The sequence below is a fragment of the Myotis lucifugus genome, unplaced genomic scaffold (genome assembly GCF_000147115.1).
Source record: "Myotis lucifugus unplaced genomic scaffold, Myoluc2.0 scaffold_6, whole genome shotgun sequence".
Lineage (NCBI taxonomy): Eukaryota > Metazoa > Chordata > Mammalia > Chiroptera > Vespertilionidae > Myotis > Myotis lucifugus.
The window spans coordinates 724,652-741,497 of NW_005871054.1; the positions used below are offsets into that span (position 1 = coordinate 724,652).

At 33.8% G+C, this 16,846-nt stretch overlaps 1 protein-coding gene across 15 annotated transcripts in view; it reads right to left on the reverse strand.

Annotated features, from left to right (window-relative positions):
- Window positions 1–16,846, reverse strand: part of AFTPH (aftiphilin) — a 60,716-nt gene that overhangs the window by 21,940 nt on the left and 21,930 nt on the right. For 11 of the 15 annotated variants that reach the window (XR_002826845.1, XR_002826843.1, XR_002826852.1 and 8 more), the window contains 4 exons: window positions 14,143–16,100; window positions 5,204–5,355; window positions 3,279–3,405; window positions 2,588–2,644 (listed from right to left, as the gene is read on the reverse strand). Coding sequence is in view for 9 of the 15 variants with exons in the window: in XM_023746330.1 (XP_023602098.1) it covers window positions 2,588–2,644; window positions 3,279–3,405; window positions 5,204–5,355; window positions 14,143–16,068 (2,262 nt within the window). In the remaining 6 variants the exon portion in view is untranslated. Of the gene's footprint in view, window positions 1–1,937; window positions 2,051–2,587; window positions 2,645–3,278; window positions 3,406–5,203; window positions 5,356–14,142; window positions 16,101–16,846 lie in introns of those variants that run through there. The other 4 variants (XR_002826854.1, XR_002826858.1, XM_014446769.2 and 1 more) reach the window with 3 other exon arrangements.

A 16,846-nucleotide genomic window follows, 5' to 3' on the forward strand; every position in this document is an offset into this window, starting at 1 on the left:
CGTGAAAGTTTACGGTTCTAGCTGCCGTTAGGGGACCCTAAAGTGAGTTCGTTACCTATAAGAGAAAGGAACGAACGCCATACCCTAGACCAGACGGATATGCGGGTGCGCTTTCTTATTCTATGAGATACAAATGACGAAAGGGTACAGTTACTTGTGCAACCCCTTTTCTCCTCCCAGATCTTTGGGGGAGGGGGTGGTAGGGGTGGTTGGATGAAGGTCAATGGGGGGAAAAGGAGACCTATGTACTACTATTCGTAAGACTTTAAACAATAAAATAAGATTAAAAAATAAAAAATAAAATAAAATAAAATACGGGAACCTTAATACTTAGTTCTTTGGACTGGCAAAGCAGAGATACAACCATTTCAGAGGAGAAAACATCTTACTAGTACATGTTCCACTAGGTGTGTAAAAATCTAATATCCTTTTTGAGTTAGAAAGAAAGACATTTGGAATGGATGTAGAAATAAAGAAAAAAAATCAGTATTTTGCATCAACACTCTACCAAACACTAAATATAATGAGTTACTGGCCTGAAAAAAGCAAAGCTTTTACACATTTAAAACTAATACTTGATAAGTTCCTGAGTATTTATCAAGCAGACCAAATAAAAGTCTCCTTCTACTGGGAATGGAGTGGGGGGTAAGGGGGGAGGGATGCAAAATCAAAGCTGCTAAGTTAATAATGTTAGAATCTGTAAATTTCTAGAACCTCCCTCTCCAAAAATATAGAGCATAAGCTACCTCAAGCAATTTACAGATTGAAGTCATGCTCAACACCCCTTGCATAACTGTGCCCTTATACAAGGAGACAATGCATTTGGCAATTACTAGTCTTAGCCAACTTTTCTAATGTGAACTATCACTTAAACCAGTGGTTCTCAAAGTAGTCCTCAATCAGTAGTTTCTGCATCCCCTGGGAACTTGTTAGATGTGCAAATTCTTGAGCCCCACTCCAGACCTACTGAATAAGAAACCCTGAGGGTGGTGCTCAGCATTCTGTGTTTTAACAAGTTTTCCAAGCACTTCACATTAAAGTCCAAGAACCAGTGACTTAAATGATCATTTCAGATACTATTCCTCCAGATGAGATCAAAATATATTGAACATCGCACACATGTAAGGCACCACGGAAAAAATTAAGGCATAATTAAAATTTGAAGCCAGATATGAAAAAGAATAAGTTTCTAAATGTAAAGCATTACTAAAATGAATGAGAAAATGATGCATTCACTAAATCAACTTTGGAATTAAAATCTTATAAAAATAGTAAATTATTACTAACAAAGATTGTAATTAAGTTAGCAAAATAAAGCATAAATATTCATCTCTAACCTCTCACAAAACTTCAAGAACTGGCTAATGTGATGAGTCTACAAATAAGCATTAAGTAGGTTATTGCTGAATGAAAGCTCTCATAAATAAAATTCATATTTCCTACTTAGAATATGACAATAACACCAACAACTTCTGGAATGCTATTCCTTGAGGGGAAAAAAAAGAAATACAAATAACCAAAACTTTAAATAAATATTCTGGATTATATTTATCTACAGCAGAAAAGAGTGTAAGGATAATCAAGGTGTTTTGAAAATATAAGATAACTATTTATTAAGGAACAGAAACTGGTAAGAATGAACGCAGAAAAGTTTTTGTCCAATTCCACAAAACAAAACTACAAAACAGAACAAAGCAAAATGGTCCAATTCAATATCAATAATTACAGCTTATTCATGGGAAAAATTTTTAGATTAAAGAAAGGTCAAGCTCCACAGCAAACTCATTTTTACATGCACATAAAAAGCTAAAATTTATATTCCACACCAAGGGTTCCTTAGCTTTTTCTTTCTTTCTCAAATATAGTATTTTCAAGTTATTGGCAAAAAATTTTTTAAAAATATTTTTAGTTTAATAGATAGGACATTTTAATTCACCAATAACTCAATGACACACCAAAAACCGCAAACAAATCCAACTTTAAAATGTGACTGAATCTTGGTATGGTACAGAATGAAAATTCCTCAGTTATCCTGGACTACCTGGCATATCTAAAAAAACAAAACAAAACAAAAACAAAATTCAACACATTTAAAACATTAATGGTAAAACTAAGGACCAATTATGGATCATGGTCATTTTCTGTTACTATAATTTTGTACTTCCAAGCTTTTATATACATCTATAGTTTCATTATTTAAATTGATCACAATTGGATTAACACAAATGGTATCTAAGTCTTCAGATATTTTAGCTTTTTCTACTTGAAAGCAATTTAGAAAAAAGAAGAAAAATATACAAGAAAAAAGAGAAACATCCAGAAATGCATTTTACAAAGAGTTATGAGCACTAACAATATTAAGATAAAAGTAATTTTCAATCTAAAACAAAAGTCTGTAACTAATGGAATATAAAAAATATCCTCAGATCAAGACTTGAAGGGATTTATGACATCAAAAATGATATTGTATTTATTCCCTTAATGTTCTCACACTAAATGCCCTTAAAATACATGTCATATAATGTAAATAATTTAATATAATAAATGCAGCAATGATAAATACACACAAAAACATTTTTATACTTACCAATCCTGCTGCATACATGGGCACTATAACAGGTTGCTTCTTATTGCCCGTGAAGAGCTATACATGTTTTAGAGAGAAAGAGCATATATTTAGAAAATGATCTGTCATAAAATGAAATACTTTCCAAAATATGCTTATAATGCTATATTACATACATCAAAAATGGTAAATTGAAGAAATTGTCAAATTGCCCATATGGGGTTGTAATTTTGATCTCCTAGTCCAAAGGTTCTCAACCTGTGGGTCCCGACCCCTTTGGCGGTCGAACGACCTTTTCACAGGGGTCGCCTAAGACCATCCTGCATATCAGATATTTACATTACGATTCATAACAGTAGCAACATTACAGTTATGAAGTAGCAACGAAAATAATTTTATGGTTGGGTCACAACATGAGGAACTTTATTTAAAGGGCCAGAAAGTTGAGAACCACTGTCCTAGTCCAATTCTTTAATTTTATAGTTAAGGAAAAACACTAAACAACTTTTTCTAAAAATAAGAAATACTGATTGGAGAAAAACTGAGATAGATTTATGTTTAAAAGTTGGCATATTCCAAATACATGAACATCTAAACCAATTAATATTTATTTTTCTGAGGAACTAGCTTATCACAGCTTGAATAGAAGTGTAATAATTTAAAAACATCCAAAGGTTAATTAAAGGATTTTCCAAGGTACTAACAAACTCACAATGTTTCGGGTGTCTATTCCCAAGGAGCACAAAAGCTTCTTGTTGCTATGGGAGCCGCCCCACTGATATCTCAAGCCATGTGCATCGTGGATATCCTGTAGCTCAGTCCACACATCCAGCAGTTCCCTGTAAAGTCACGATGAAGCCACCAACAATGATTTACTCAACAGCATTCACCACGAATTCTACTTTTAATGTGACTGTGAAATATTATACATTCCAATTAATCTTGAGTCTAACATGAATATACAACCAGTATCTGAATTAAATCAACAGCCAACACTTAGTTATTAGAAAAGTAACTAAGTTAAGCTCATTTGAAACAATATGCCAGTAATCAAGCACAAATTTAGCCTGTATGTTGTTTTTTAAAGCAAAAATATTTAAAAGAAGGAAAGAAATCAACTCAGCATTCTACCTTCTTACTACAACCATTTAATATTTGTATTTTCTCCTTGAGTTTTGATCCCCCAAAACACAGTTGCAATTATATCATATATATAATTTTGTATCCTTTTTTCAGATTTTAAGCATTTCCCCATTTACATATGTATTTTTCAATGGCTGTGTAATGTACTATTAAGACCAATGCACCATCATATTTAGCTATACTCCTACGGTTTTAAATAAGATTTACTGTTCAGCTCTTGTTAGTAAGGCAAGAGTATCTTCACGTATTTTATGGTGTGTGTTGTTGTTGAGTTGTGTTATTTCCTTAGAATGAATCTTCTGGAAAGAGATTCCTGGTTCTAAGAGTATGAACTACCTGTACAACTAGCAATAAAAAAAGCAGGCAAAAACAGTTTTAAGGTGGCAAAAAATAAGCCTTTTTGTCCCCTTCTCTTCTCATATTATCATCCCAAAACAAAAACCAAGCAGCAAAAATAATCTCTATCTTCAATGAAATTAAAAGATACTTAAGACCCTGAGCCACAAATACTAAGGTCACAGAGACCGATAAAGGAAAGACCTGTGGAGGGAAAGAATAAAGAAATGCAAGAGTCCAGGAATGAAAATAACGTTGAAATTAAAACTAGAAAATCAATATACTGGTAGACCCTCTAACAGCTAATAATTAATAAGAGTTCCAGAAAGAAAACAGAGACAATGAAAGAAGGTAACTGTCAATACAAGCAGAACTGCCCTACACTGGGGAGAAGTTTCTGGACTGAAAGGTCCCATCCATTGCTCAGTCCAAGGAATGAAAAGACTCATATTTAATTGTGAATTTTCAGGACACCAGCAACAAAGGATCCTAGATTATAAATTTAATGTGAGAGTAAATAAAATAAAATAAAACTTTATCTCCTATGTACCTTTTTTTCTCAGGAGCTATTAGAGGATGTGGGCCACCAAAATAGGATCTAAGTGAACAGAAGTCCCCAAGACAACATGTGTTTAAGAGGACTGAAATAGGAAGATGGAAGTTCCCAGGGAAAAAATGGAATGGCCAGCCTGACAGGTTTGATCACAAGTAAAATTATATTAACAGGCTGTTAGCTGATAGGGAAAGACTTAGAAATGGAAAAAGAGAGTCGGGAAAAAGTTGTACTATAATAGAATTAGTGTCTAAGCAAGGACCATTATTAACACGATTATCATAATGAAAATACCAAATAAAAATTTAAGCGAAAACTACAAGTATATTGGGATGATGAAGGAGAATAGCAGATGTAAGATCTAAATTCTCATCTACCATACTATGAAGTCAAAAAATGGAATGTAAGACTGAGTGATTAGAATAAAGATTTAGAAATATCAGAAAAAAGCTAAAAAATGGAGACACATGGAGGTTTTAAAAAAATGTATTTTTATCACAATATGATTTTTAAAACTTTAACACAATAATGTTTCAGAACCTTATAAAATAGAACAGTTGACACTAACACATCTACATGCTATCTAACAACTGTGTACTACTTACCCACTTTCAGCTAAGGCCTCTCTTGTTTTTATTGGCAAGGTGTTTGTTTCCAGCAAGTGCTTCAGAGAAGTAACTTCCTCTTCAGTATCAGGGACAAACATGGAAGGAAAACATGCTTCGAAAATTCGCTCCAGGCGGTTTAGTAAAGCTTTCTGTACCAAAACACCCCCCAAAAGTATATTTTCATTTCTCAAGTTTTAATGTCATATTTCTTCTCCATCATCATCATCAACATCATCATCATCATCATCACTACACACACACACACACACACACACACACCCTCTGTCCATTACTGTAAGACAGAGAGGGAAACTACCAGTCAGGTACAAGTGAAAGAAGCACAACTACTCATAGAACAGGTGTTTTAAATGATTACTTTAAATAATCTTGGTGATACAGTGATGAAAAATAAATGTAGCTACACAATAAGCACTATACCTGGTACTTTAGAAACATGTTATTTAAGCCATTAGAAAATTCTACAAAGAAGAAATTATTACCCAATTGTAAAGTGAGAAAGCAATCTCAAAGTCTGAATAAACTGTCCAAAGCAAAAACAAAAACAAATACTAGATAGCATTCATATTCTTTACACTACACTGGGATGTTTCTTACCACCACTCACATATTCTAGATTTAGGACCAATAAGATCGGATGCTTGTAAAAGTATGCTATTATAATTGAACAAACCTTTTTTTCTGGGACATAAACTTGAATTCTGAAAGCCTTTCAGAAACATCTCTGCTGCTAAGAGAGCAAACTAAAATAGGAAAGAATGTCTCAATTTTTACTTAGAAATTCAACAGCTCATTTATTAATCTGATGGTCTGTCTTATCTTCTAGAGATTCCATTTCTCTATTTTTCTATGGTATGTATATATGTATTTTTGAATAAAACAATGCCTTTCCTCCAAGCAAAACTCATATATTCCCAAGAATTTTCACCAAGAAAGTTGGTATTTGGAGTTTTTTCATTAATTAAAACTTACTGAATTTAGATTAACTTACATTTTTGGTTATTTATTCTACCTGTGCAACCTACAATAACATTTATTTTCACTCTCCTAATTATTTCAGATACATGTAAAACTGAATAGTTCAATTTACTAATTAAACATCAAATAAGAATACAAATTGTAAACATGTTAAAGCTTGTTGGAAGATTAAGTGTATTTCTGAAATGACACCCAGTGTACAAGAAAATGCCACATCATGGTGGTACTTCCTGCCAAGTAAGGCACACAAGTTATCACTTGATTTCTGTTGTTTAGTACAGTCAGCAAACAGGAAAACCAAAAGGAAAAATTTTCACAAACATATTTTCCAAACTAAAATCTCTTTTTTGAAAGTAGTATCAGAGCAAAAAACTCAACACTGCATTTACTAGTAGTCTCAGGTACTCTTCTGCTCTCTGCAAGTTACTCTAAAATCTTTATTATATTCATGTCTGTGATATGAGAAAAGTTCTCAGTATCAATTATGAAACTTCCAGTAAAAAGTAGAGTCAAGATCCCAAGGCTTGTGAAACTTGAGTGTGTCAAGGGGACCAGTGCTTAAAGGCTTCCACAGAGGGAATGGACAGACATTACTTTTAAAGGGATCAGATAACCATCTAATTGGAAACATGAGGAGTGTTGGCATCTCCTGGGCAGGGAAGGTAAACAAAACTCACATAAGACCAAATTTTTATTTCTCTGTAAATTAAAACAGAATCCTTCTGGTATCTTCTTTGTTAAATGGGATAAAAAAAACAACAACATTTATCAAAGGAAGAAAGAAATGACTCCAAAACACATTCAATCATTTGGGCAATATTACACAACAAGTCTTGGGTACACCAGCCAGCAAATTCTTAAATTAGTGGAATGTACTTGAGGAAACAGAGCATTACATTAACCTGATTACCTCAATATTTTACTTCTTTCCCAATCTTTTCTCATAAAGAATGTGAATTACATAGTAATTTAAAAAGAAAGTTCCATATGTGTAAGATTAGACATTACATTACATTGCTTCAAATCTATTACTGAATGAAGCAGGCAATTTTTTCATAAAGGGTAAGATAGTAAATACTTTCGGCTTTGCAGGCCATCCATAAACAAGCAAGTGTGGGTGTGTTCTAATGAAACTTTATGTACTAAACAGGTGTCAGGACAGATTTGTCTCTTAGGCCACAGTTTGCCCAACTGAGGTAGAGCAATAAACAAGTAACAAAGATTCAAGTAGCCAGAGTCCACTAACCGAACAGCACTACCCAACACATATTGCCACTATATTATAGTGTCATCAAAGCAGTTCTAAATTCAATTTCTAAAAATTATAGGAGCTTTGAGGGCAAGGACTATCCCTTATCTTGAATCTCTAGTACCTAGATTCCTACACATAATTGGTACAGGAATATTAATTATATTAATGTAAAATAGATTTTTTTTAAAAAAGCACTTCACTTTTATTTAAGACTGCAGGGGGCATATTTGTTCTATTTACAAAAGTATATCTTATTGTAAGCCATCTAAATAATTTTTGTACACAGACCGGATATATTTATATAATTATAGCATGTATACATAATAATAGCTAAATGAATGCCTTTATGTAATGCACTATGCTTGATGCTCTACATATATTACTTGATAAATCCTTTAAAAGAAACCCTGAAAGACAAGTATTGTGTCCATGTTATAGATAAAGTAAAGGGAGATTAATATAACTAACCAGTCACATGCTGGCATGGTGCACAGCAAGGATTTGACCCAAAGCCAGACGCTAAAGCCTACTTTCTTTCCATTAAGCCATGCTTTTATCCACTTTTTTTTGTCTTTCAAACATTTGTAGTCATTAGATAAGGTATTCAACTATTAACTGCTGATTTGCTTTAAAAGCAAGTAATTTCATTCAACACAACAACGCACAGTTTTCAACAAAGCAAATTGAAAATTTTTACTAGTTAGTGCTATGCTCTACATTAATGTGAGGGTAACAAAAGTGCACACACTTAGCATAATAAATTTTAGCTGAGATTATAATAGTAACTAAATAAAATAATATTCTCATCAAATACTTAAATTTTAAATGCCTTCAACACCAAAGTCAAAGAGGATAAAGAGCCATCAGTTCTCCCTTAAATTTGGAATTTAGAAACTGGTGACTGGTTGGCTGAATACCAGTTTATATAACTCAGTCATGTCCTTTAATTCATACAAATCTCAAATGCTAAGCCTAGCAAACAGCAGTACATCTAGCCATTAAACATTTTAAGAACTGGGGGCTCTAATAAATGGAGGGTTGAAAGTCAAATGCCCTTCAAGGCAGGTGCCAGGTTCCCTTTTGATTTTCTCTATTCACGTCCAGTGCTAGGAAGCCAAACAAGGAGGTCTACTACTTGCACAAAAGGGCACTTATGCCCATAAGAGTTCCTACCTGTCAAAACTATTCTGAGAATGGAAACTAGCCCAAAGCAGCAGCTTTGCTCTCAAAATAGTCTGATGGGTAAATATAGAGCCAGAATTAGGGGTACTCCCACACAAATTCTCATTTGTCTCTATTACTTTCTGCTATTCACCAAAAAATTCAGTTGGCAACACTATTTCTTGCACCTCTGAAGACCACTTTCCTAGTTCATTTCTGAGATTATTCAGTAACAGTTAACATTTATTGAGCACTTATTATGTGCAAGGCACTGTGCTAATTAAGAACCTTTAGATGCACAATTTTATTTTATCTTCATAGTAAGAGTTTTGAAGTAAGTACTTTGATCATTCTTTAAATCTGAGGTTCAGGCAAGTGGATAACGCAAAAGCTAGTGCTGAAACGTAAATCTGAATCTAGCAGTGGGACTCCGGAGCCTTGCTTTCAGCACTATACTATGCCCAGGACTAACTTACACAGTAGGCATTGGGCTTAGGGCCCACAATAATTTTAGGGGTTCATGAAAATGTTTTACTATCTAACATTCTCATCTTTATACCGTTATAAAAGAAAAATTTAAGTATCTTTTATGGGGAAGGAGCTCACAAAAGTCCTATGTGGCCTTGGCTATACTACTCTCCAAAGGTAAACTGGCTTTTGTAACATACTTGTTTTCCTATCAGGGTCCTTTATTACCTTAAGTGTTTTTATATTTCCATTTTTTTTTTCAAACCAGATTGGATTTCTGGGAAAGCAAAAACAATTAACTACCCGATTGTTTAATTCATCAATGGTGGACACAGAATCATGCATGAATTCCCAGTTCCATCATATCTTTTGTCTAAGGTTGGAGAAAGAAAGTCCTAGGATATAAAAGCAGCCTTTTACCCACTTGTGCAAATAAGTCATATTATCTAATGCAGAGTTTCCCAACTGATATGCCTCAGTCACAAACAGGTTACAAGTGTTCTAAAAATTTGGAAAGCTATAGATAGACATGCAGTTCCCATACGGTTAATTTTAGGTGTCAACCTGACTGGGCCATGAGGTGCTTAGAGGTTGATCAAACATTATTCTGGTTATGTCTGTGGAGGTGTTTCTAGATGAGATTAACACTGGAATTGGTAGACGGAATAAAGCAGATTATCTTTCCTAATATGAGTGGGCCTCATCCAATCACTGAAGACAGCTCAAAGACTGTGGAGATTAGAACTTCTCAGTCTTCAAAACGCATAAGCCAATCCTCCCCTCCATCCCCCCTTCATCCATCCATCCATCCATCCATCCATCCATCCATCCATCCTCCTGGTTCTGTTTCTCTGGAGCAGGGGTCCTCAAACTACGGCCCGCGGGCCACATGCAAATACAAATATTGTATTTGTTCCCGTTTTGTTTTTTTACTTCAAAATAAGATATGTGCAGTGTGCATAGGAATTTGTTCATAGTTTTTTTTTAAACTATAGTCCGGCCCTCGAACGGTCTGAGAGACAGTGAACTGGCCCCCTGTTTAAAAAGTTTGAGGACCCCTGCTCTGGAGAGTGCTAACTAACATACCTTTATTTTATAAACAGCTGGAGTATGAGCAGATTAAGTGCACTGAAGGTCTCATTCAGTTTTTCAAAGTAGTGTATAAGACCAGCACAGGTAGGAGTCCTAGACTCTGGTTCTATGCCATTCAAATACGTATCTCCTTTAAAGTATTTTCTATTTAAGGTAATTTCTAAAATTCCTTAAACATATTTCTAGTTTTTTTTCTTTCTTAGGAACAAAAGTTGATTATTGTTAATAGTTTTAATATTGATAGCATTAGGTCTTGCTCTTAAGTGGAAGAAACATAAAATCCACTGGGTAATATAATCTCCCATTTAAAAGATACCTTATGCCTCAACACCATTAAATATTAAGTAAGATATCAAGTACAACCTACAATTGTATACTTGTTAGTTTCCAATTTTAAACTATATAAAAGCAACTGGTTATAATATTCATGAGGCTCTAAAAAGATGCTTTGCAACTTCTACACAATTTTTGGATAAATTTAATAAAACATTTCTATCTATTTTGGAATCAAAGGCCAGAATTTCACATTTTTTGAGGGAAAAATAACAAAAGGAACCACTATCCAAATACTTCAGATAAGCAAAGAGCTATAAGGCCAAAATATTAATTTCTTGAGATATAATTGACATATAACATTATATTAATTTCAGGTGTAAAACATAATGATTAGATATATGTGTATACTACAAACTGACCATCACAGTAAGTCTAGTTAACATCCATCACCACACAGTTACAGATTTTTCTTGTGATGAGAATTTTTAAGATCTACTCTCTTCGGAATTTTCAAATATAAAATACAGTATTACTAATTATAATCATCATGCTGTACCTTTCATCCTCAGGACTTATTAATTTATAATTAAAAGTTTGTATCTTTTGACCACTTAATTTCCTTATTTTGTTGCTTACTTCTGTTTCCAGTCATAAATTGAAGTGTTCCCCAAATAAAGGAAAACTTTCACAAACCTTAGGCAGATGATTAAACAAACAAAGGTGAAAATATAGGATTAGTTATACTCAGTTTGAGAATGCGTTCTGGTGAACAAACCAATAACTTAATCTCAAAATAACATAAGCCAAAGTATTAGAGATTCTCTTCTTTTTCCTTTTTGTGATATTTTTAATGTTTAAAGCTTTCAAAACAAATCTTCAACTAAACTATTTTCCCAGTAGCATTATCAATTAGATAGCCAATAAGAAAGAATGACTCATAGCTTCCTTTTCTACAGCCAATTAATATTTTTTAAAAATTACTCATTAATTACCTAAATTATCAAATAACATCATAGTAATACTTTTCAAATTTTACAAAAGCTCAAAGTTAAATGCAGTGCTTATGACATTATCTTCTTTACTATATACTTAAGAAAAAGGCATCTTGGCTATCAGTCAAGGTTCCTTTCTGGAAAATTAACAGGTAAACAAACAAACCTGTTAAAACAATACACATAATGGTCTTTTGGGAAAAAAGGACTCTTTTGAAAGTAAAGAGGACTTTTGTCGTCATTTTGTTTTGTTTTAAATCTTAGCCCAAAAAGTGAAGAATAGTTTTGACCTCTTTCCAATTTAAACAATAGAGATACCACTACTTGCCTTTCTCTACAATTTATAAAACTGTTAATGAGAATGAAATATATTGAACTCTAAAAAAGAAAATTTCACTGTAGAGTAAAAATATTTATCAATACATGGTCATGTATGGCTTAAATCCCCTTTGAGGTTTGCTGGACCCACTTCTGAGAATTAGTTTGTCTGACAACATTTTATAACTTTGAAAATTTTCTTCTTGGTTGATTTTTCCCCTAAGTAACAAATTATTGCAATAAAGCTACAATAACTGATTTGTCTCTTGACCCAAGGAAGAGATATTTTATTAAAATGTTAAGGGCCCTGCTGGCGTAGCTCAGCAGACCCTGGAAAAGAAAGAAACTGCAGGCCACAGGCCTCCTTCACAACAGCAGGATAAGAATGAAAGTCATTTGCAACTACTCACTTAGCAGGGTTTACCCATTCCCCTACCTCAACTTTCTTCCGAAATCCTCTTCTAGCCCTTTCCAGCAGTCTCTCTATTTCAACACCCACCTCCAAGTTCTGCTCCTTTTGTGTAACTCATTCAGCAAAAAAAAAAAAGCCTAAGACTGAGCCAAATAAATCTCAGGAAGTCTTAATGCATCTTGCCACATATACACAGTTAATTTTTAAAAAAATAGAATCATATTAAAAATTTTGGTGTTTCAGATTTTTTCACTCATTTTAAAATTTACTGTCATGTCATTTTATCTGCACAAAAGTCCTTTGAAGTAGATATTACAGATAACTGAGTCCAGGGGTAAGTTGTCTTAAATCATAAAGCTTATAAGAGGCTGAGTCAAGATTCAAACTCAGATCCATAAGATTCCACAAGGTCCATCCATATACTTTATCATCTCCTATATTCAGTAATCAAATTATACATAAATAACTTTGATCAACTTGTATGATGCAAAAAATTCCTTTTTAAAGTGGTCATACTTTAAAAAATTCATTAGCTGATGATGTTAAATGTTCTAACGCCATAAATTAAAGATCATCCAATACCAGTGTCACCTTACACTCTAGTAAGATGAAACTAACTACGAAACGGATTAGGTCAAAACCAACAAGTCTTTGCTTTGCATTGTACAATTAATTCACTCCTTGTTTACAACTGCAAGCTTCTGCCTCAAAAATAAATTCCTCATCAGATAAAAAACATTAGCCAAACCATGTAATAACTGAATTAGCAAATTTAGCTATTAAGACCCTCAAAGTCAAATGAAAAGTGATTAGCTATGTACACCAACTGGTAATACCATAATTTCGACAATATCTTAAAGTATTAAAGATGTTAAAACAATGATGTATAACCATTTCAATTAACATTCAGACTTTGGAAATATTTCCAATTAAAAATGGTTTCCTTAGCAAAAGATAACTAGAGAAGTAGAATTTATAGATTCTGATTTTATTCTCAGGAACTTTAAACTAAGCTTGCGGACCAAGTGTTACATATATCAATTGTCAGTATAAAGCAGTTATTTTCAAGTGTTCTCTTCCACACCCCTGGGGTTGAGGAAAGGTAAAATGTAGCCGGAGGAACAACTTGGGTAATCAAGCTGCACCTCTAGGGGCTACTTTAGATGAAAATAAATCTTAATGAATCTTCTCTGAAAAAGACTACACCAGAAGATGATAAAGTACAGGGGGGTAAAAAATATTCTCCCTGATGTCCTTACTCAACAAGAAGAGTGGCTGTAAATGTACATTTGCAAGAAATTATAAGCAAATAAATATAGCCATAAGAAGTCAACCATGGTTGTCTCTTACTAGATCTAAACCTCACTCTCTCACCCTTACCCCAGGTCTTTTAGTACCTGTTAAATTACAAGGCCCAAATCTGTTTCTTTCAAATTCTTTTTCTATCCTTCAAGTCCCTATAGCCTTCAGCATAGATTGAGATTTCAAATTCTGCTTGCTTTCTCCTGCTATCAAAACTATACTTTAATCTCCTAGGTCTTTCTTTGATAGACAAAATGAAAAGACATTGTTTTCTGAAACTTAAAAAAGTCTTCTAAATCTCAGTTTAACTTTCTTTTAAAACCACTGTAAAAGTAAACACTGAAGGATTCACTAGAATTAGCTAATTAATGAATTTTTACCTTTTTGATAATGTAACAATATTTACATTAATCAAAAAACCAAGTTGATGAATTTCTTTAAATATTAAAAAACCCCTTGAGATAAAGAAAATTTTTACTAAGCATTACTGTAGGACTATTTCAAGTTTACCAAAGGCTTGTAAAAAATGTAAATGACCTACAAATCAGGCAAGCATTATGTATCATAAAGACTCCTTAACAGATACTCAATTTAAAAATATTTTTTGAAAAGTTAAATTAAGAAGCCTCCATAGTTTGTTATATAAAATAGAGAAAATAGTAAATACCTGAACTGAAGTGGCTGTTTCCTGTACATAGCCACCAGCAACTGCTCCTTTGGAAGTTGCTAAGGGGACACTGTGCGTTTTGAGGGTTTCTGGGGTATCAGTCTTTTCATCTGTCCTATGTGACTGCCAGGCTTCCTTCCGATGATGAGATTCAGCAGCTTGCTCGTCTCCAAAAGCAGCCCAAGAGCAACTATCTTTCTGTCCATCCTCAAAAGCATTCCAATCTACAACTTGGCTAGGACCAGCTGAACTGAAGTCCGCAAAATCATCAGAGTCTTGAAAAGCACTGCAGTCATCTTGAATATTTGGCACAGAATCAAAATCTCCAAACTCACCTTCTTGCCCAATTTTTAGTTCTGAAACAGGTTCAGTTCCTGTAGACTTTCTTTCCAACTTACCTTCCTCTGAAAAACTATCAGAATTTTGTTTTCGGTCTGCCTCGGTAAATAAAATTTCCTCTTGGCAAGAAACAGCATTTGTATCCCCAAATTCTCCAAAGTCATCACCTGGTTCACTAATATGTGGAAAGTGCTCTGAGGACTCTTGAAAAGTGACATTACTCATTGAATCTTGAGTACCGGTAACAAAAGGTGGAGTTGTGCCACTGGCTGTGCCAAAGTCACCAAAATCATCTTCATTAGTAACGTTGCAAGTCACAAAGTCGTTACTACTATCACCATTTTTTACACTTATAGGATCACCCAAAACATTTTCTTCTGTAGGATCAATGCTGGGGCTTTGGTAATCAGTAAACTTTCTACTTTCTTCTTTGGAAGAACTAACTTCATCATCAGCGTCAAAAGTTTTAACAGAATCCATGCATAGGCCAGTACATTTGGAAGTAAATAAATCAAGTTTTTCCTCAGTTTTACATTGTTCTCTCCTATTGGCTTCCGAATTATCAGCTGAGTCTACCAAAGTCCAAGCCTTTGATTGTACACTTGAATTTAAAAATTCATCCTGTTGTAATGTTGGAAGGCCTTGTGTTTCAGTACTGAGACCTCTGTTACTCTTCTTGCTTGTTTCTGAAAGGCAAATCTGATCTTCTCCTTCAATGTGTCCTTTATTATCAAAGTTTCTACCCAAAGACACTTCTTTTACAGAATTTAGTTCATTAGCTCTATTAATTTTATTGTTTTCCTGAATGGTTAGTGCTTCTCTATCATTTAAAACTGCACATCCCATTTCTTCTAGTTGTATCCTTTCCTTTTCGGGAAATGTGGCAAAATCTGCAAATTCCTCATCAGGACTATGTGCACAGTCTAAATTATACTCAGTACCATGAGTGCTAAGAGGCTTTCTTCCTTTTGAATCCACTACAGTGTCCAGATCATCTGTTCCCTGAGGATTTACAGTTTCCAATACTGCAAACCCATTTGTTAGAATCTCCAGACAAGGAGGCTTTTCACCATTGCAGCTCTGTAAATGCTTGTTTTGATGAACAACATTCATATCAGTTCTAAAATCTCTCGGAGAGAAACTTTCAGGTGTTCCAACATTCTGTCTCTGTTCCATTATTTTATTTAAATTTCCTGGACTTTCTATGCCATCGATGGAAGTATCTAAAGTTTCAGATGGAATTACTTCTTTGCTGGTGGTAGAGAGCAAAACATTAGACTGTCCTTTCACAGGAGAAGAAAGTTCAGCAGTGATATCCTTATCATTACCATTTTCAATGGACTTAAAGCTTGTAAGGCTATCTACATTTTCTGAGAAATCATGAATTGGCATAAAGTGGTTTGAAGGTACAAACTCTTCCTTGGGACGAGTACAATCTGGTGTTTCAAATTCAACAAACCCTACACTGGAAGGGCTAACTTCTGAAAACCCTCCAAATTCCCCAAATTCATCCTCATCCTCATCCTCAGCTCCATTGTCCAGTGGTGGTGGGGATGAAGAGTACATTTGAATGACGTCTGGCTCCATTGTTCACTTGCTTTCAAATAATTAATTTATAACTGAAAAAAAGAGAGATATTTTTTGAGGATAAGATCTTTCAAAATTCTCTAAGCTACTTCAAAACAATGCAAATTTACAGTGCTCTTTTTTGTATATTTTAAACTATTTTCCTCTTAGGTGAGATTACTTTTCACCACTATAATAATATGCCCCAAAATTTTCTCTCTTCTAGTGTATGTTTCTAAGGGCATTGGTAGTACATTACTAAATTTGGGAATTCCAACAAATTTCAAATAAACACCAAAGTATATCTAAAAAATTCTCTTTGAGGGCACCTGCTTGTTCTCTTAAGCCCTCTTTCCAGTTTACTCAGGGCTTGCCTTATGAATTTGTATGAACTCTTTATAAATAAAAGATATGAACATTTTATCTCTAATAATTATTACAAATATTTTCCTCACTTTGCTTTTCAACTTTTTACCCAAGTTGATTCTTTTGTTTTGTCTTAATATACTTTATTTTTTTAGAGTAGTTTTAGGTTCATAGCAAAAGCACAGAAGATACAGAGATTTCCCATATATATCCCTGCCCCCATTCATTCATAGCCTCTTCTATTAAGAACATCTTCCACCACAGTGATATATTTGTTACAATTGATGGGCCTACATCAACATATCATTAATACCCAAAGTCCAGAGTTTATATTAGGGTTTACTCTTGGTGTTATGCATTCCTTGGGTTTGGACAAATGTATAAAGACATGTGTCCCCCATTACAGAATTATACAGAGTAATTTCATTGCCCT